We start from the raw sequence: 21,400 nt of genomic DNA, 5'->3' as shown, positions 1-21,400 counted from the left end.
CGTTAATTGTAATAACTTGCAAGCAACAGGCAGTCTAACGGGCAATAAACGCTCTAAAACTCCATAGTACCACTTGTTTAAAAAGGACGTGTCCCACAAGAGACAAGAATGCTGATCATGCTGATCTTTGACCTCAAAATGGCAAATGAAATAAATACAACGTTTGGGTTTAATTGGGTTTACACTAAAGAGCCCTTTAAGACATTTTACTGTGACAGTGTTCAGTAATAGACACGAGGCAGTTCTGTAGTATGGTAGTATCTGGAGCGCATTTATTCAGTCAGGACATTTGAGAAGGACTGGGAAAGAAAGTAAACTGAGACGCACGCTGTAAGTAGAATCTTACACCACAACATTCTCATCTTTTCCTGTGGATGGTTAAGCCGTCCCATTACAAGTAACCTGAGACCCAGAGCAGGCAAATGGAATGAAATAAGATCCAGACTTGAAAAACAAACAGCACTGTATGTAGTAAAGCTATATAACTATAAAAGCTCACAGCAGTCAGAACACTTGTATACTCATTGTTGGGAAAACCCCACCACGGTTCCTCAGACGTCAATTACGCTCTGACCCAATGTGCAAATGATAGAGGTTTTAATCTGAACGGGATTAATCTCACATATACGGGTTGTCTCTCCAAATCTCAGGACAAGTAGTTACGGTCCACAGATTTCAATGATGTGCAGTTTCATTTTTCAGCAAACATTAACCGCCGAATGCATCAAACGATTACAAAAACTAACTTTTGTTACCCACCCCCCGCCCTCTCTCTCTCTCTCTCTCTCTCTCTCTCTCTCTCTCTCTCTCTCTCTCTCACACACACACACACACACATCAACACTGGTCTACAAAATGTAACTAGATAACATAATCACGGATTTTCGGACATCAGCAGATCAGTTTTATTCAACGCTTTCGGTTTATTTCACCTAATCTCTCTGCTTCACTCTGGTTCGCAAGGGATTCATGCGACCTTTATGCGATCGGCTATAACTTGCACACTGAAAAATTAATTACCAGGAATCACAGGGTGATGCACCATAGGAATCACTGTTCAACAGCAGCTCATAACTGTTTGGAGACGTATGAAGTGGTACTTCGCGATCACTTTTAACTACGACGGGACAGAGATCTTCCTCCACCTTCTCCAGACTATATCCTTGAATGGTGTTATCTGCTCTGCGTCTCTTATCTGTTTCGATGATAAGAGATATTGTTATAATCGCGCTCGAGCTATTACGTTATTGGCCAGTAAACGCAGCAGTTTTCCGGGTTTAAAAGGTGAGTGCAAACTTCGTTTATAAATTTGTACAACAAGTATAGCAACTATACAACAAGTATACTACAAGTCTTACTAGTATACGACACAGTTTTGCCTGTTTTGACAGTCCAGTTTAAATTCTAATGCAATTCTAAAGCATGATATGGTGATTATGCTACGAGTCTCCTAAGTATGATATTTTATTATTTTTTTCACTTTTTTTCACAACTGCATCCTACTACACCTCTTATCATCTACACCTCCTGTCATCTACTACACCTCCAAACATCTACTACACCTCCTGTCATCTACTACACCTCCAAACATCTACTACACCTCCTGTCATCTACTACACCTCCAAACATCTACTACAGCTCCTGTCATCTACTACACCTCCAAACATCTACTACAGCTCCTGTCATCTACTACACCTCCTGTCATCTACTACACCTCCAAACATCTACTACAGCTCCTGACATCTACTACACCTCCTGTCATCTACTACACCTCCTGACATCCTACTACACCTCCTGTCATCTACTACACCTCCTGTCATCTACTACACCTCCTGTCATCTACTACACCTCCTGTCATCTACTACACCTCCTGTCATCTACTACAGCTCCTGTCATCTACTACACCTCCAAACATCTACTACAGCTCCTGTCATCTACTACACCTCCAAACATCTACTACAGCTCCTGTCATCTACTACACCTCCTGTCATCTACACCTCCTGTCATCTACTACACCTCCTGACATCCTACTACACCTCCTGTCATCTACTACACCTCCTGACATCTACTACACCTCCAGTCATCTACTACACCTCCAAACACCTACTACAGCTCCTGACATCTACTAAACCTCCTGTCATCTACTACACCTCCTGACATCTACTACACCTCCTGTCATCCTACTACACCTCCTGTCATCTACTACACCTCCTGACATCTACTACACCTCCTGACATCCTACTACACCTCCTGTCATCTACTACACCTCCAAACAGCTACTACAGCTCCTGACAACTACTACAGCTCCTGTCATCTAGTACACCTCCAAACACCTACTACAGCTCCTGACATCTACTAAACCTCCTGTCATCTACTACACCTCCTGTCATCTACTACACCTCTTGTCATTGCTTAGCCAAAGGCCATCATGCCCATCATTAGTAATGCCAATGACTTCAGCAACTTCTCCGTCAGCACAGATGACAGCAGCCTTGACCAGTTCTTCACGGAGATCCTGGAGACAGAGACTGCTAAAGGGGTGTACTATCGGCGTGCACAGCTTCTGCGTGACCCCTCCACCGCCGGGAGCGTCGACCACGGCCGCCTGGCCCTCATCAACGTGGGCGGAGACCGCTACACGTTCCCTTGGAGCACGCTGGATGAGTTCCCACTCTCTCGTCTCGGCCAGCTTCGCCACTGCCGCGGGCCCGAGGAGATCGCGCACCTCTGCGACGACTACGACGAGACGCGACGTGAGTTCTTCTTTGACCGCAGCGCCGCCGCCTTCCGAGTCATCCTCAACTTCCTGGCCGCCGGGAAGCTGCGGATGCTGGGTCAGTCATGCGCCGTCTCGCTGTCCGACGAGCTGGTCTACTGGGGCATCGACCCCGCACGCATGGAGCGCTGCTGCCGACGACGTATGCTGTGCCGTCTGGAGGAGGCGGCCGAGCGCAAACAGCGGGCGGAGGAGCGGAGGAGACGGAGAATACGCCCGGAACCTGCAAGCGAGGAGAGCCACGGAGTGATGGGACGGCTCAGGGAGGCCGTGAACAACCCTCACTCTGGCTGGCTGGGCAAGAGCTTTGCCTGTCTCTCGGTGGTCATGATCGCGGTGACGGTGGTCAGCCTCTGCATCAGCACCATGCCTGATCTTAGAGAGGAGGAGAGCCAGGTGGGTACACAAACTCAGCAAGTCATGTTATCAGCATTCAGGATGGTTCAAGCTCTCAGTGTTATGAATGGTCAACAAAAAAACCCTGTCCAAACCTTCCTAATAGTAGAATAAATTTGAAAAGTTACTACTTCGATGCTACTTTGATGTTAGTTAGTTATGATGTTAGAAGTCATTACCTAAAATTTATATTTGCAGCAGTTGGCCAATGCCCTTGTCCAGAGTGACCTACAGAAGTATTTTGCAATCTCTATGAAATATACATCCTCTCCCCATGTGATAGGAGACAGATCATTGTTAAGATTACTATCTGGCTAATGCCCTAGCTAGAGTGGAAATGAAGATCGTAAAAGTTTTAAAAGTTCTTAAGTGCATATTTAAGTGGCTTGGTGAAGAGACTTCAGTCTTCATCTGAAGGCCGCCAGTGACTCGGCTATTATGGACAGCCAGTGGAAGTTCATCCCACCACCTCGATGCATGTGTTTGTTTTTGTGTCTTTGGTTCAAGTCAAGTAGAACTAGACGCTTCACTGTGGGGGAAGTGTTTGATCAGCACAGTTGGAGGCAGTTAAAAACAATTCCATAGTAAAACGATCACGTGACTTGCTGGAATTACATGATGGATATGTTGGAAAGCCCCCAAAGCTGCAAGCTTCCATACAGCAGTATATCAATTGATGACAACATACAAAAGAAGCAGATATATTATTTATTTAGACAAATTAAGTTTTGGTTGCAAAAATCTAGCATGTACAAGCAACGTCGAAATAATTCGCTAACGTTCTTCCCACACAGAGAGAATGTTCGCAGAGGTGTCAACACATGTTCATTGTGGAGACGGTGTGCGTGGCCTGGTTCACCCTGGAGCTGGCGTTGCGTTTCATGCAGGCGCGCAGCAAGCTGGTGTTTGCCCGTGAGCCACTCAACGTCATCGACACATTGGCCATTCTGCCCTATTATGTCTCCCTGGTGTTGGACTTGAAAGGCGGGAGTCCGGGAGAGCTGGCTGGTGGAGGGTCGGGCAGAGGGTACCTGGACAAGCTGGGTCTGGTCTTACGGGTCATGCGTGCCCTTCGGATCCTGTACGTGATGCGTCTGGCCAGGCATTCGCTGGGCCTGCAGACCCTGGGCCTGACCATGCAGAGGAGCACGCGTGAACTCGGCCTGCTGCTGCTCTTCTTGTGCGTGGCCGTGGCCCTCTTCTCCCCCCTCGTTCACCTGGCCGAGAATGAGCTGGCCACCGGCACACCTGCGGCGCACCACGGCTTCAGCAGCATCCCTGCCTCCTACTGGTGGGCCGTCATCTCCATGACGACGGTAGGCTACGGCGACATGGTGCCGCGCAGCATCCCTGGCCAGGTGGTGGCTTTCAGCAGCATCCTAAGTGGCATCCTCATCATGGCCTTCCCAGCCACCTCCATCTTCCACGTCTTCTCCCGTTCCTACCGCGAACTCAAGCAGGAGCACGGCGTGATGTACGCGGAGGAGAGGGCTGGCTTCTGGGCTGCAGGTGCTGCAGACGAAGTCAGCAGAGGGGTGGAGAGAAATCCTCATGCTTGGCCACAGCTAGACATAAATGAAGGCTGCCGTGGTGAGAATACGGGTCCAGCTCTCACCAACCCATCATCACACCCGCAGCATGCTGAGGCATGTACTGCTGCAAAAACGGAGCATCGTGCATCCTGGTGACTGTGATAGTTACTGAACTTTGGACACTGAATTCAAACTACAAACATTGCATCCAGGTGTAGTTGCAAATATTTATTTTATTTATTTATATCAACACCAGTATCAACACCACCAAGGAGCATGACTACATTTGCAGCACATCTGCAGTGACTAGCTTTACTATGGTGAGTAGCATTACTGCAGTGACTAGCTTTACTCAGGATACCAGAAGCACTCGTAATGCCTGCAAAGATAACAAAAAAATCATGCTTAAGATATTTAATAGATGTGGTTAAAGTTATCAGCCACTTGGTTTGCCTGTCTGTATCTATACTTGCAGAATCCTCAGTTTATTATGGGAAATACAGAAATACTTTAAGATTGTTTTAGTCTCTTACTCTTTTGATACAAAAGGCATAAAATGCAATTGTGAAGACCAATGTGTTTTCTCTCTGGGTTCTGCCTAACAAAGTCATTTTCAGGATAAGTGTTACAAACTTTCTGGAGTGTTAAATATATGTTGTTGAGTGTAACCTAAAAAATATATATGTCATTATTAATCATATTACATTGTACCCATGTGTCTCTTTTTTGTGAAATTTGTATTTGCTATTTGGTCATATATTGATAAAGCAGGAAAGAACAACCAAAATGTCATAGCGTATTGTCAGAGGATGTGGGTTTGAGGTTCCATGAGGTCGATGTCACTTTACACTAGCACAGGCTGAATCAATACATTCATATAAAGTAATCTGAGAGGAAGCCTAGTCTTTAAAACATCTGCAGGAACTTATTCTGATACTGTAGGCCAGACTGGTCTGTGAGGTCTTGTTCATGTAGTCTCATCTTCCCACGACTGCTGTGTACATCTGTGGTCCCTGAAAGACATAAAAACAGTCACACCACAATGGTCACACTTATGACACCCCTGTACAACTGGTCAGCTTCAGGACTGTATGTCAATACCAGGCATGAGTTCCTGAGGCTGTTGTCCTGTGGTAGTAAGTGGTTACTTTTGATTGGTCAGATCTTAGTCAAGATAAAACTGAAGGAGGTCTGAGCCTGGGGGATTCTGGGGGGGAGGGTGTGTCAGGCAGAGTAGAGCTGGGTAAGGGCTTGGTGAACCGAGCAGTCTGGAGAAATCTCTTCTTTCTCTCTCTCTCTCTGTGTTTTCCCATCTCTTTTTTACCACTCTATCATTCATGTCTATAAATAACATTCAGGTAGTATTTTATATTCTGCATTTCTGACCAATTGTAACATGTATCTGGTTGCATTGCACTAATAAATCCTGTGTAGATTTTTCTTTTAATGTATCCAATTGCCGTGCACGTTTACCTAAGTTTAACCAATAAATGTGTACAGCTCTATATCCAGCCATGGTGAGACGCCGGCATGTTTTGTGTTTATTTTGTTTAGTAAAGTAGTTTTGAATGTACACTGAACAGGCATCGGTTATTGACTTCCAGTAACAATGTTTCACCTTAATTATTTCTGGTGTTTACATAAAAACGTTCAGTTTTTATCCTTAGCTGGCGCTGCTCCTTCTGACAAGGACACTGTGGAGAGGAAGGCGACCGGACACGTTTACCACATTCTGCAACCTCAGCAACAACACAGAATAACGACTTCTGCAAACCAACAAGGAATTTTCAACCACATTTCCCTGTTTTGCAGAGACATGTCTTTCTGAGACTACCCCGGACAACACTACACCCCCTCGGCATCCAGCTGCACAGAGCGGACAGAGACAATGACATGAGATATGGAAATATGCAAAATCTCTAAATCAACACGCCTGTTGTCACAGCAAAATACTGACCCATTGAGAAAAGCTGTTGGGCTGATTTGAGGGCACAGGACTGTCTTTATGGAAGACAGAGTGTCTACACGAATTCATAGACACTGTGAGGTCATATTACAACATACAACATGGTTGTGCATAAATGCAGAAACAATAAACCTTGGAATCTAGACAGTTTCAAAGAAAAATGGAGGTAGTATTTAGGAGTGAGGACAGAATTATCTGTAAAGAGGCCAAATACAGGCTGGAGAATGAGACTAAACAAAGAAACAAAGAAAATACTCCAAAAAGCCAAGAAGAACTGCAGCTAAGAATCCAACTTCAGTCTGAAGTGGCCTCCAAGAGAGCACTACAAGGTGAGAAAACCTCCCTTTGTCCTGAGCGTCCTCCAGCTCACCAACAACCTGAACGAGTTCAACTGCAAAATAGAATGCACAAAGGACAATCCTCAGCCATTTTCTGCCAGTCTACTGCCCTCCCGCCCCACGCTGACCCCATGACCTCTGACCTCTGCTCTTCTCACCATCAAGGAGTATGTTGTTAACAGGCTTTTCAGCAGACCGAAGGTGAGAAAAGCACCAAGGCCTGAATCTCCCCATCCACTCTAGAGCACCGCTGTCCACAACTAGCCCTAATTTTCATAAACCAACAATTCACTGGAACTCTGCTCTGTTCCCAGTGAACAGCTCTCTCTGTTCGAAACATCTACCATCATTTCTGTCCCCCCAAAAAATGAACAAAAATCAACATTAATGACTATAGAGCGGTAACCTTGACCACTATAATCATGAAGGTGTTTGAATGCCTAGTCCTACACCTGATAGCCATCACAAATCCTCTGCTGGAATCAATGCAGTTTGCATATTGAGCTAACTGCTCTGCTGATTTGGAACCTGGCCCTCCACGTCATAATACAGCATCCTGACACTCCCAGAACCTCTTATGGAGCTTTGCTTGTGTACTTCAGATCAGCTTTCAACAGCTTTGCCGGCGCTGCTGCAAGTCAATCTGTCTCAGCTCTTCGTGACAGGTGCCATGTATCAGTGAACTGTGGATTTTCCTGATAAACAGGAAACGGCAGGTGCAGCTGGGAAAATAGACTCCAGACTCCTGATCCACCCTGGATTTCCATAATTGTGATTGTCCTGCCCACAGAAAGGACGTCGAGCAGATGGTTTCCTGGTGGAGCAGCAGTGGCCTGCTGCTGAATACACAAAAGACTGTAGAGATTGTGATGTATTTCAGGTGCTACCTGCAACTTCTAAACCCCCAGTAGCTCTGTGGTTTCTTCAGTCAACTTCAGTCACATTCCTGAACACCACCATATTCAGGGAGCCGAAGTGTGAGAGGAGCACACTGTTCAGCTGAAGAAACCCACAACAGAGCTTCATGATCCAGGTCAACGCAGTGACCATCGAGTCCATCCTCATCTTCCATCACCATCGAGAATGAGACAAAATCCAGTGCATAATAATGTCAGTAGTAAATATCATCTGCCAAAAGCTTCATAACTCTTGAAAGCCACAATGATGAATCTCTGTTTCTGGTTTGGTTCCTGCATTGTAAAAAGATGGTGAAGCACTATATGACACAATACTGTACGGTTGTAGAGTTGTAGAGGGTACCTTCAAAACACCACAACAATAAACCCCCCCCCCCCCCCCAAATCATGTGACAAACCAGCTAGGGTCTCCAATTCTACTGGGTGAACTGATTTCTGAAAATTACCGAGCTGTCACTGAACTGCTGTCACTATTGTCCAGCCTGTTCTACGTCACTCTCAGACGTGGCTTTCATCTCACCTTACACCTTCAGGCCACTGAAGGCTTTTGTTTGATCTTCTCAGTTCACTGTATTAGGTTGCAACATTTAATGTGACTTACAAATACTGGCATGTTTTATTTAATAATATAATTCATGAAAAATGGCATACCACTTCAATCAGGCAGAAAAAAGAAAGATGTTGTTTTTCTTTAAGATTGTGACAACTACTCCAGTTTAGTAGTTAGACTAGACCGAATTGGCCATGTGCTTTCGGAAAATAAATATATTTATGAGTCTCCATGGCAGTGAATGGCAGTTTCCTAATATCTCTAATTTGACTCAACAAACATACACAACAAACTTTAAAAGTAATTATTAGCGTTGGCCATACCTGATGCATATGTGGGAGTACGCTGAGTGAAATTTATACTCTGACATGAAACAGACATATGGTTCCCAGGATCCACTAACTCATTACACATACCTGTTTACCAAGCTAAAAGGAACCATCTCTAACTGGTCTGGTTAAAAAGAACAATGACGCTCATTTTCATGGTTTCAAATGATTGCTTGATGTCAAGCACAAGTGTCTTGTTTAGTACAATTTAACAACTTGGGGGGAAGACAAAGACCAACAAAGGAAAGCTCAGAGTCAAGGGCAATAAATATAAAGGCAGATTAGTCAGGAAATAAGTCAGGCGCCACCCACAAAGGGTGGGGATATACCACACATGAGGGCAAAGCAAGGGCAAAATGAAAACCAAAACAGAAACAGAACAACATGATGCCATGGGAACCACAATGCCACAGGGGAACACCAAGACTGTGTCTGTTTTTGTAAAAGGCACAAGCTTAACAAATCACCATGTACTGTTTCACATCACCCAATACTTATAGACATAGGATTTATTACATTTCTCTTTGGGACATGCTCCTGTGTTTTAGCCATGTTGAGCTGCAAACAAAAGATATGCTTTGCATTACGAATATAGGACTCAGGCCTCAATGCTTACATATTTTTACATAAATTAGGCAAAAGCGTACATAACCTAGGAAGGCTAGGTTAAAAAAGTCTCAAAAACAAAATAGCACTCAGGAAAGCTTCATTTCCTACATGTCAACCCTATATGTAAATTACATTCTCACCAACCACCTTTTCCTGCTGCATGACCGATTAACACACTGTCCGTTGCTAGTTACTTTGAACTATGTCCCCACAGCTCTGCATATAGGTCAAGTCAAGTCAGTTTTATGTCGTGCTTTTTACAACACACAGCAGCTTTACAACACATGGGTCCAGATCTCTAATGAGCAAGACAGTGGCAACAGTGGCGAAGAAAAGCTCCCTAGACTGGGATTAGGAAGAAACTTCAGGAGGACGACTCAAAAGGGCAACCATCCTCAACTGGGCGGCCCAGCTAGTAGCAGTGCATATTTATAGTTCTATATCCAGGCTGAGGCGTCGCTCCAATGTGGATGCTGGGCCTCGGGTAGATTGCCGTCATTGACACGTGTGCTGGCGACATGGACACATCCTCTGGCATGCCAGACCATTTTCTAGGTGCTTTTATGATAAGATGAAACATCCATATATACAGCACACATGCCAGTGATTTGCATATGTGGCTCCAGCAGGCTTATCTATAGTAGCATAACTAAAGGGAGGGGCCTGGAGGTGACCAAAGTCATAAGGGCTCACTGAGCCGCACACCTTCGCATGTAGTACATTAACTGAAGGCTTGATTAAACAGGTGAGTCTTAAGTCTAGATTTAAAGATTGGAACTGTGTCAGACTCTCGTACTGGAGCTGGAATACTTCCATTACTGAGGAGCTTTAAAGGAGAAGGCTCTTCCTCCAGCTGTAGTCTTGCTCATTTTTGGAAGAGAAATCCTGCATTTTGAGAGCACAGCAGGTGAGATGGATTATAGTATGCAATGAGTTCACTCAGATATTGTGGAGCAAGACCATGTAACGCTTTATAGGACAACAGAAGCATTTAAAATGTAATTCGATATTCTTTTGAGACTTTTAGAGCATCCAATTAAAATATATCTACAATAGTTCAGTCTTGAAAAGACAATATCAACAGCAGAACACACTTTAAACAATAGGGACTTCAGACATACTTTCCATAAACCGCGCATGTCGTTCTCAGATATATACCAATTATTTGTACAAACAGACATAGCTTGAGTCGTAGAGGCTGCAGTAACAAAAAAGACGCAGAACTGATGTGAGTTTCCCGAAACGTTCTTAGCGCTAAGTACTTCTTAACCTCATACGTTTCATACGAGGTTACGAAGTACTTAGCGCTACGAACGTTTCGGGAAACCCACCCCTGTGGTCTGTTAACACTATATTTTTGGTGAAAAGTAATTACGATTACTGGTAAAATAAATGTAGATGAAAAACCTTTGCTGGTGGTTACCTACTGCTGGTTACAAACGGTCAGATGCACTAAATGTGATTTGAAGGCGAGAAAGTGACCGGGGGCTCCGGCCTGCATCATTACATATATGTGGGAAAGCCGGTGGCGCTGGCTGGACCGGACTGGGGGGAATGCTCCTGTATCGGCCAGAGAAGGTGTGTCGTATTGTGAGGGCATGTGGGGTCCTGCATAATGTTGCGCACAGGTATGCCGTTCCATTTCTAGAGCTGGTAGAGCAACCAGCGGACCCAGAGCCAGGACAAATTAATGCGCAGCCTAACATACAGGTGCCATACAAGCAAGGCAACAAATCATAGCTACAATATAAAAAGGTAAGAGACAGCATTCAAATTTTAGCCAACTATTTTACTGAGTCACTGATGCTAGTGAGCGCATCACTGATATTTTTAGGTGCATTATATTATTCTGCCAGTGTGCATTGTTCTGACCCCAAGACATTTAAAGCTTCACACACTCAAAAAACAATTTGTTGGATTTACTTAATCCAGTTATGTCAATTTCCACCAGAGTTGTGTTGGATAACACACAAGTAACTATCTTTTGTAAAACCAAAACGATGGTATTATGGTTAGCTTGATTTTAATTAATAGGTCTGTGTCTAGCTAACTAAACTGACACACACAAACCCAACAATTGTTTTTCTTTTGCTTTACTTGTGTTGATTAACAACAACAGAAAGATCTTTCATTATACTATACGCGCTTATTTAAAGTTGGACTGCCACTACTCAACTGTATTTAGTGAGACCAACTAAACTATACATTGTAGTTACTATTTAACAGGCATAAACAAGTGGAAACTATTGAATTTTGTTTTACTTAAATATATTTCACTGAAAATATGGTAAACAATTTCCATACAGTAAATTGAAATCACACTTGCTTTATTTCTACAAAAACCTGTTCTTCTGCATGAACTGAAAATAATGGAGCCCTACAAAGGATAATGGAGGATAATTACCATACATTTCAACATTTTACATCCTCTTACATGTTTAGTTTTAAAGAAATTAATAAATAAAAATGTTATCCGTACGAATTACATTTTAAGAACACACACTAGATAGCAATTATCAGTTACTAAAAATGACTAACAATTAATTATATAAAAACAACAAATTAAAGAAACTAATTTGCCCTCTCATTCACACCATTTGCTGTTAATCCCTGTTCCCAAGTTTTTTTGTCCCTTTTTTTTGAACATTTGGAAGTCTGTTAAAACATTCAAACATTAGAAACAAAGTACATACCACTCCTTTAAACATATAACCATCACAGTTCAACATGTGGATCCAAAAGTAGCTCCAAGCCTTCTTTTTTGCCACTTTCAGCTGGGTGAGCACTCCACTAAAAGGCTCCAAACTCACTTGCAGTGTTGTGTCTACACTGTCCCTTGAAACAGTTTCTTTTTGAGTACTTGAGCCTTTCTTGAGAGATTTCTGCCATCCAGTTCCATCACAGGTTTTTGCAGAACCTCAAATGTGAACTTAAGGTGTGTTGGGTAGCTCAGGTCCAATGAGTATATAAGGCCAAATAAAATGACAACTGCATTTGCAAAGTTACCAAAGTCACATAGCACTTCCACACCTTCGATTAATATTCCAGCATCTTCCAGTTCATTTGTGAGTTCTGCACCTTCCTTCTTTATGGCAAAGATTCCTAGGATTGCCTGTTCCATCTCCTGGTTGTCCTCAACATTCTCAAAAACAGAACAAAAACATTCAGCCAAAAAACACACAGCACCAAAACTCTATTAATTATGGACATGAAAAAAGCTTTAGAAAAGTTACATTTGAGAAACTACACAGCAACAACAAACATATTTTACTATATTTTAATATTTTATTTTAATATTTATTTTAATATTTTAATATTTTATATTTTATTTTGGTTTGGTTTGATATTTTACCATCAAACAGTCCACAAACTGCTATTAATGTTAGTGAAAAGGGATTTTACAATGCAAATGTGGCAAGTATCCATGTTAAAGAATACACCTGTCCACTTTCTATATATTTTCCTATTATCAAAAAACTTAATCTTTGGTGCCAAATCAACAATTACCTAATCTACCAACAATCACTGTGTGATTCACACAGCCTCTTGGTACATCTTCTGTAAAATAGATCCCCACCACCACTGTGATGTTTATTTATTGTAAACACTTACAAGATACTCCTTTATGAGGTGTTCAGGGTCTTCGTTGAGGTAAACAATGTCTTAAGTGTGCGTGCTCCTTTGTTCCAACTGAGTCATTCTGCCACAAAGAACAAGGAAAATGTACATACGGTTTTAATATTCTATTCATGGCAGTTAACACCAAAGATGCAACACAATAACAGTAAATAAAGTTAATTCAACTGGTGAAAAATATTTCCAATTAACTCCCAACTTTTGTTGCATACCTTGACCATGTCTGCAAAGATATTCCTCATTTTTTATCCAGCAGCTCCTAATTTTCTTTGCAAAACATTTATCAGTTGGGAAGAGTGCTTATCTACAGTCATGGCCAAAAGTTTTGAGAATGATACAAATATGAATTTTTACAAAGTCTACTGTTTCAGTTTTTATAATGGCAATTTGCATATACTCCAGAATGTTATAAAGAGTGATCAGCTTAACAGTAATTAATTGCAAATCAATATTTGCCTAGAAAATGAACTTTATCCCCCAAAACACATTTCAACTTCATTGCAGCCCTGCCTTAAAAGGACCAGCTAACATCGTTTCAGTGATTGCTCTATTAACACAGGTGTGGGTGTTAATGAGGACAGGGCTGGAGATCAATCTGTCATGATTAAGTAAGAATGACACCACTGGACACTTAAAAAGGAGGCTGGTGCTTGGCATCATTGTTTCTCTTCTGTTAACCATGGTTATCTCTAAAGTAACATGTGCAGTCATCATTGCACTGCACAAAAATGGCCTAACATGGAAGAGTATCATAACTTCAAGGAGAGAGGTTCCATTGTTGCCAAAAAAGCTCCAGGGCGCCCAAGAAAGACCAGCAAGCACCACGACCATCTCTTAAAAGTGTTTCAGCTGTGGGATGAGATGAGATGAGATGAGATTCAATTTATTGTCATTGCACATGTACGAGTACAGGCAACGAAATGTGGTCTAGCATCTGACCAGAAGAGCGATAAGCAATGGGTAGAATGTACTATAAATATTATAAATAATATATACAGATGAAATATGTACTATAAATATTATAAACACTATTATAAACACTATATACAGGTAGAGTAATTTACAGGATAGTGTGTAATTCAGTGGATTGGATTCATGAACAGTTCGACAGTCGTGTGTGAAGAGAGAGTAGAGATACGGACTCAGTACACAACCTTGTGGTATTCCTGTGCTGAGTGAGATGGTTTTTGAGAGTATGTGGCCTGACCTAACCTGCTGAGGCCTGTTGGTCAGGAAATCTTTAATCCAAAGGCAGAGGGAGGTGCGAATCCCCAGATCTCTAAGTTTGTTGACTAACTTGGCTGGGATGACAGTGTTAAATGCTGAGCTAAAATCAACGAACATCATTCGTGCATAGGTGTTGCTATTGTCCAGGTGTGAGAGCACAGAATGCACAGCAATCGAGACAGCATCCTCCGTGCTCCTATTTCTGTGGTATGCAAACTGATGAGAGTCCAGTGTGGGTGGGAGGCAGTCTTTCAGTTGTGCCAGGACTAGTCGCTCAAAGCACTTCGCTATGATGGGTGTGAGTGCTACAGGGCGGTAGTCATTCAGACACATTGGGTTGGAGTGTTTCGGAACTGGTACAATGGCTGTGGATTTGAAGCATGTTGGTACAGCTGCCTGGGCGAGGGACAGGTTGAAGATGTCAGTGAAGTCTGTGGTGAGCTGCTCTGCACATGCTCTCAGCACACGCCCAGGAATGCCGTCAGGGCCAGCAGCCTTGCATGCATTGATCTGGTTCAGTGCATTGTAGACATCTGTAGAGGTGAGTGTCAGGGGCTGGAGATCTGCTGAAGGTCTGATGATGGTGCTCGTCTCCCTGTTGTCTTTGTCAAAGCGAGCATAGAAGTCATTTAGCTCGTTGAGAAGGGAGACGTCTGCATTTACTATGGTGGAATTGTTGGGCTTGTACTCACTGATAGCCTGATTGCCCTGCCACATGCGTCGGGGATCATAGTTGGAGAAGTGATCCTCCACTTTTAGCTTGCAACAGTACTTGGCCTCTTTGATGCCCCTCCTCAGATTTGATCGTGCGTCACCCGATTTGAATGCTAAAGAATGGATCGGGCTACCAGCAGTGCAGAGCTTGCTCAGGAATGGCAGCAGGCAGGTGTGAATGCATCTGCATGCCAGTGGGGAACCGTCAGGGCCCTCTACGCCCTCTCAGAGGGCCTAAAATATTCTTAAAACATAAATATTATATAATATAATTTGTCCAATTTTATTGTATCTACTTACAGTTTGACAATCGACATCTAAACAATTACAAAAATATAAGCAAATAAATTATTCACCCATGTCTATTCAATCTGTGTTGGAAGGTGAGGGGTTAAGTGGAAGCCTGTGAGCCTGTCTCCCCCCCTATCAGGACTGTGATGCCCACTGTTCGTTTACAGAGGGCAGGCAGTTATAATTCAGTGCAATACCAGTTTCAAATGACTGTAAAATTGACCAATCATATCTTCCGTCTTAGTGGGCTCTCTCACAGTCTTGCCTAAAAACACAGCCATGAATGGTACCAGAATGTCCTCCGAGAGCAACTTCTCCCAACCATCCAAGAGCAGTTTGGTGATCATCATGCTGGAAAAGGCATTGTTGGAGCACCTTTCCATAAAGCAAAGGTGATGACTAAATGGCTCAGGGAACAAAACATAGAGATTTTGGGTCCATGGCCTGGAAACTCCCCAGATCTTAATCCCATTGAGAACTTGTGGTCAATCATCAAGAGATGGGTGGACAAACAAAAACCTACACATTCTGACAAAATGCAAGCATTGATTGTGCAAGAATGGACTGCCATCAGTCAGGATTTGGTCCAGAAGTTGATTGAGAGCATGCCACGGAGAATTGCAGAGGTCCTGAAGAAGGGTTAACACTGCAAATATTGACTTGCTGCATTAACTCAGTCAATATAAGCTTTTGTTGCTCATAATATGATTGCAATTATATTTCTGTATGTGATAAAAACATCAGACAAACACACATAAAAACCAGAGGGCAGCAGATCATGTGAAAATATAATATTTGTGTCATTCTCAAAACTTTTGGCCATGACTGTAGCTCCTGCATGAACTGAGATTTTAGTGGGACAGTGGGGATTCGTGCAAACTCTGCTCCCACCTACAAAGATTTAACAACGACAGGAAAAAATCAAAAACAGTTTAACAATTAATTAAACATTGCTTACATAAACAAGGTAGTATGCACCATTCTAATGAGATGGATGAGAGCACCAACAATCATATGGACAAAGGTTTTCAGAATATGGTTATTTAAATTTGTGAGGTAAGTGAGGACTTACCTCACGTTCATAAAAGAGAGCAGGCCCACCTTTCTTGGAAGAAGAGAATCCATCTTGCTGAAATGCTGACGTAATGCTAGAAACTGATGTAAATAAAACATAACCAATGGTCTCAGTCTCCTTTATAGCATTTATTTTCCCTCTTAGTTAGCAGTTTGATATGAGAAATTAGCATTTATGCTAGCGGAATTTGAATCGTCGTTACCTCACAGGATCTTCAGTTAGCTTAAGTTAGCATACAGTTCATTCGCAATACATTTAAGCACTTAGACAACTTCCTATCTCTCTAGTATAAGCATTAAAACATAAGAAAATACAAAAACATTTAAGAAAATCACATACCTCATTCAGTGATGAATGGTGGTTGTTACGGTGGAACGTAAGTTGTTACCGGGGCGGAGTAAAATGGACACAAATTAAGTATTATATCACGATCGATCGATCGCCAGTAGTTGGCGCCAGAGCGAACTAGTAACTCATTGAATCATAGATATGGATCAGAGGCATACCTGTCAAGTTTTGTATTTAAAAATACGGGACGTTTCGAATATATGACGTCATCGCCTAATTTGCATAATCTGTTATTTGCATATAGCTGCAATCGAGGCTGTAGGAGAGATGAAAACATCTTTGGAGTGGCAAAAAGTGAAGAAAAAACACCAAATATGTTTTGAACTACAAATGTGACTAAACCTGCGAGTTTTCAATGTTTTTTTTTTTTTAAAGCATTCATGTGCCACGCCAAACAGAATTCTACACTCCTCCGGTGGCTTAATTTGCATATTTATAGGGGGGCGTGTTACAGGAGGAGTCAGCCACTCTCTTGATTGGGATATACAAAAGAAATGTGGATTCAGGCGTACGGACGGTTTGATACGTCCGGATTTTTTGCGAACGCCATTTTCTGGATTTGTACGTACGCCAATTTTTAGTAAGAAATCCACTCAAGTCTTTGTACATGAGGCCCCTGGCCCGGAGGGACTGTAGAGCGAGCGAGAGAGTTGGAGCTAAAGAAACCGTGGACCGGACTTGGAACGGACTGATTACCCGCAACTTGAGTGAAGAATGCCGCTCCATGTCATTTACATAATCTTATCAGAGGCACAATCAGATTCAGAGGAGAGAAAACAGTGGAAGAAAACCGGGTCTCACGATCCGCCGACACTGTTGGCCTGGGGCCACCAGAGGGAGACACCGCCATGCAAATTAATTAGCTATCAGCGGTGGTCGCCTGCTTACACTTTTACAAGGTCGAATTCAAGCACTTTTCAGGCACTTTCGTCGTCAATTATCAATATTTTCCAGCACCTTACTGCTTTATTACGTTACATATGTACACAAATCCACATATACTCGAAATTATTAATTCGCTTTTTATCACATTAAAAGAGATTTTTGGTGTTTGGTAATAGAAGAATAAGTATATTATATAAGCTTCGGGCGTATTGTAGTTTGGTTAATTTTCAACCAATATTCCAGCACTATTCAAACCCGGAACACATTTCAACATTAAACTTCGTCAGGTTAACGTTCCTTCCCCTGTTTTTGCAGGTGTATTCCTTAAGGGAGAACACCGAACACCTTATGGAGAGTCGACGGTCAGACTCCAAAGTATAACGAGCCTTTTATTCAGTGGTTTCGCAAAGTAAATTCTTCACGAAGCCTCAATGGGCTGTCAAGGGCTGTATGTCCTCCAGAGAAGTCAAGCATGACTAGATGACAGGGAGCAGTTGGTTTCTCTTCCAGGGATGTTGCCCCATAACATGATAAATAGGCTAGATTAGTACAACCTTGTTATGTAATTATGGCTTTATATACAGATTTAGATACAGCTTATAAATACATTAGAAAGAACAAAAAACTACTGGCTGCAAGATAAGGGTTGGAAAAACGAGTCATTGACCCCCATTTAAGTTTACTGGTAAAAAAAATGGATGAAATTAGTTTTTTTTTTCAGGCAAAATTCTAAGTAAAAATAACAAAAAGAAAAAAACATCAACTTTAATTAAAAAAAAGGAAAGCGTAAGGTAGTTTGGAAAGCCAAGCCAACCACCTGCAGACCACTGGGAATCATAATCACAATCATAAACACCATCATTATAGCATACAGAGCTGTGAACTTTAACACAAAAGAACGCCTCAAAACTCCTCAGAGAGATCAGTATCTGTGGGAGGAAAAAAAAGTCTCAGAAGGAGCTAACTCAGTCTCAGGAGTCTGCACCATGGTTACTAAACCTACGGAACAATTAAATGGGGAAGAGGCGTTACACTCCGGCAGTCACTGCATAAGGTTTGAAACATTCATGTCCTTTTTTGTCAGTTTATTGACTCCAAAGCAGCAGGACCAAGAATCAACAAATTTAATATTGTCATCTTTATTTTCAAAACTTCTGGTGCTGAGAATGAGAAATGCAGGTGACATTTGCATGGGACCATTTCTAAAAAAAAAACAGCTCTTGCGCTTCTCTTGTGTACTTCAAATAAAGGTGTGGCAGATGACACAAAACAGTCCTGCGCTGTAGCCAGAACAGAAAGATGGCAGAAGACGCCAGCACAAGTGAAGGGAAAAGGTACGATGCATAATGATCCTACCTAAACACCTGACGATGCTCAATACACCTTAGGGCATTTTAAATCTTAAAACGTATTTGTTCAGATTAACGTATTTAACTTAATTTAATTAGTTTTTTTCGTAAGGTTTCCTTGAGTGTCTAGTAAGGCACCTACATATTTTTTTTAAGTTTATTATTATGCACCTGTGTTTTCAAGAATCAAAGTTTTTCTTTTTACGTTTCTTTAATTAGACTTTGTTTAGAAAATACTCTGTACTAATAAAAGTAGATGATTTTGGAATGAGTTTTATATTGCTGTATAAGACACCTTACCTGCACAGTTTGTCGTTCATTGTTTGCTTTATTGATTTATTCTACAATTGTCTTGGGTTAACAACTGTGAATTCAAATATTAACGTTTGAACAGTACCATGTTCAAGTTCAATGCATTTTTATTATAAAACATGTGAGGATGTATGTTTTATACATTCATTAATAACTAATAAATAAATAAATGTTTTTGAATGAAAATGTTCCTCCTCTGAAAACATTAAATATACAGTATTAAAGATTCAATCATGTTCAAATTTCTGTTTTCAGGAAGGACCGGTTGGACACTGGATTCGACTGTCGATGGTGCCGTTTTCGTATCTACTTTCTTGTTTTACTGGTTATGACCTTCTTTGTTTTTTATTATGTGAACCTCTCAGAAGTCTCAGAAATCTGGATCTCAACTGTACAAATAATACACAATGCAACACACAGAAGAGGAACATCAAACTCCACGTTTACCACTGCACCTCCTTTGTTTACATCTACCTCCATTAACCCAGTGATGGACATTTCTGCTCCATCTTCTCTAGTGACACCAGTAACAGTGGCAGAACAATGTACTCCAGCCATGCCATATCATGTGGCCTATCCTTGTGTGTACCACTACATTATAAATGAACCTGACAGGTGTCAGAATGAAAATCCTTTCCTGGTTCTCATGGTGCCTGTGGCTCCGGGCAACAGAGAAGCTCGAGACGCCATTCGTAGTACGTGGGGGACTGAGAAGGTGGTCATGGACAAAGTGGTGAGCCTTTTCTTTCTGCTTGGTGAGGTCAGTCCTGAAGTGAGAGATGAGCAACAGCAAAAGTTATCCCAGGAGAGCGAGGAATACCATGATATTGTGCAGAGTGATTTCTTGGACAGCTACAATAATCTTACCATAAAGACTATGATGATTTTGGAATGGCTGGCTTCACACTGCCGAAATGCCTCCTATGCTATGAAGATTGATTCTGATATGTTCCTTAATGTGAACAATTTAGTGAGTACACTTCTCCAGGCCCCCAGGCAGAACTTCATAACAGGACTTGTAGCCAGTGGTGGCATGGTCCTCCGAGATCCCCACTCCAAATGGTATCTACCAAAAGATGTTTTCCCAGAAGACTCCTACCCACCCTATGCACTGGGCCTGGGCTATGTATTTTCCTTAGATATGCCAGAAAAGCTCATTGAAGGAGCCAAGCATGTCAAGGCTGTGTACATTGAAGATGTTTATTTAGGATTGTGTATGAGGCATCTAGGACTGTCTTTTACCAGCCTACCAGGCAATCTGTTCCACGTGTTCCCTGTTCCTTATGACCGCTGTAGATACTCAAAACTTATTGCTACAACAACAAGGAATGTACAAGAACAAGTAAACTCCTGGAAAGACCTCATGCAACCAGGACCATCTTGTTAACAAAGAACCATTGAGTAAAATGTATTTAGGTTCTATATAAAGCAAATGACTATAAAAAATGCATTTAAGTACATGCATTTAAGTACATGCTCAATCTCAAGGGCTTTAAAAGGACTGATGGACTGATGGGCTGTTGGACTGATGGGCTGATGGACACTATTCCCGCTTGCTATATATGACTGTGAATTGGATTAAAATGTGTAGAAGAAGGAAAAAGGTAGGGATTAAATGAACATTTTCATGCTTACAAATGCTATATATATATATATATATATATATATATATATATATATATATATATATATATATATATATATATATATATATATATAGGCTTTATTTTTGGGGTGGATGGGGGATATGTGCAAAGCTCTTTTTGAGGTCCTGTAATGTTGTGAACAAACTGTTCCTAGATATTTTTAAGCATTATTTTCTAAAAATTCTACAAGGATTCTATAATTCTACATTATATATAGAATTTTATATGAATATGAATTTTGAATATGAATATGAATTTTGCCTGACACCTAGTGGTTGAATGCTGACACAAACACAGCTACAGTATCTCGAGAAAATGGCTAACAGCTTTAATAGACTTCAAATCTTCTATCCATGCCCTTAAACATCAATGTAGCATTTATTTTTTGTTATTTGTACGTAATTGCTTAAAGTGCAATAATACCAACAACAAGACCAAAACAGAATATGACAAATTACAAATGAAAATGTATGGATTAAAAATATTTTAATGAATGATGGCAGC

The 21,400-nt window shown here is 41.7% G+C and overlaps 2 protein-coding genes across 12 annotated transcripts; both read left to right on the top strand.

The window, feature by feature from the left end:
- Positions 1-827: 827 nt before the first annotated feature.
- Positions 828-6,209, top strand: kcng4b (potassium voltage-gated channel, subfamily G, member 4b). Of its 4 annotated transcripts, none has more exons than XM_077023451.1 (3): positions 828-1,284; positions 2,481-3,172; positions 3,967-6,209. In XM_077023451.1, the coding sequence occupies exons 1-3, from the start codon at positions 1,089-1,091 to the stop codon at positions 4,858-4,860; spliced, it is 1,782 nt and encodes a 593-aa protein (XP_076879566.1). In that variant the 5' UTR covers positions 828-1,088; the 3' UTR covers positions 4,861-6,209. The 4 variants fall into 4 exon arrangements, with proteins under 4 accessions (XP_076879566.1, XP_076879569.1, XP_076879567.1 ...); XM_077023454.1 differs by having other exon boundaries at positions 1,160-1,284; positions 1,677-3,172; XM_077023452.1 differs by having other exon boundaries at positions 1,166-1,284; positions 1,639-3,172.
- Positions 6,210-10,151: 3,942 nt separating this feature from the next.
- Positions 10,152-20,873, top strand: LOC143528004 (beta-1,3-galactosyltransferase 1-like). 8 transcript variants are annotated; one of them, XM_077023460.1, is made up of 4 exons: positions 11,049-11,168; positions 17,905-18,643; positions 18,840-18,923; positions 19,506-20,873. In XM_077023460.1, the coding sequence occupies exons 3-4, from the start codon at positions 18,889-18,891 to the stop codon at positions 20,635-20,637; spliced, it is 1,167 nt and encodes a 388-aa protein (XP_076879575.1). In that variant the 5' UTR covers positions 11,049-11,168; positions 17,905-18,643; positions 18,840-18,888; the 3' UTR covers positions 20,638-20,873. The 8 variants fall into 8 exon arrangements, with proteins under 8 accessions (XP_076879577.1, XP_076879573.1, XP_076879572.1 ...); XM_077023462.1 differs by lacking the exons at positions 11,049-11,168; positions 17,905-18,643 and adding an exon at positions 10,152-10,320; XM_077023458.1 differs by lacking the exon at positions 11,049-11,168 and adding an exon at positions 10,152-10,320 and having other exon boundaries at positions 18,311-18,923.
- Positions 20,874-21,400: the final 527 nt, after the last annotated feature.

The sequence above is a fragment of the Brachyhypopomus gauderio genome, chromosome 12 (genome assembly GCF_052324685.1).
Source record: "Brachyhypopomus gauderio isolate BG-103 chromosome 12, BGAUD_0.2, whole genome shotgun sequence".
NCBI lineage: Eukaryota > Metazoa > Chordata > Actinopteri > Gymnotiformes > Hypopomidae > Brachyhypopomus > Brachyhypopomus gauderio.
This window is presented reverse-complemented; position numbering and strand designations above follow the sequence as displayed.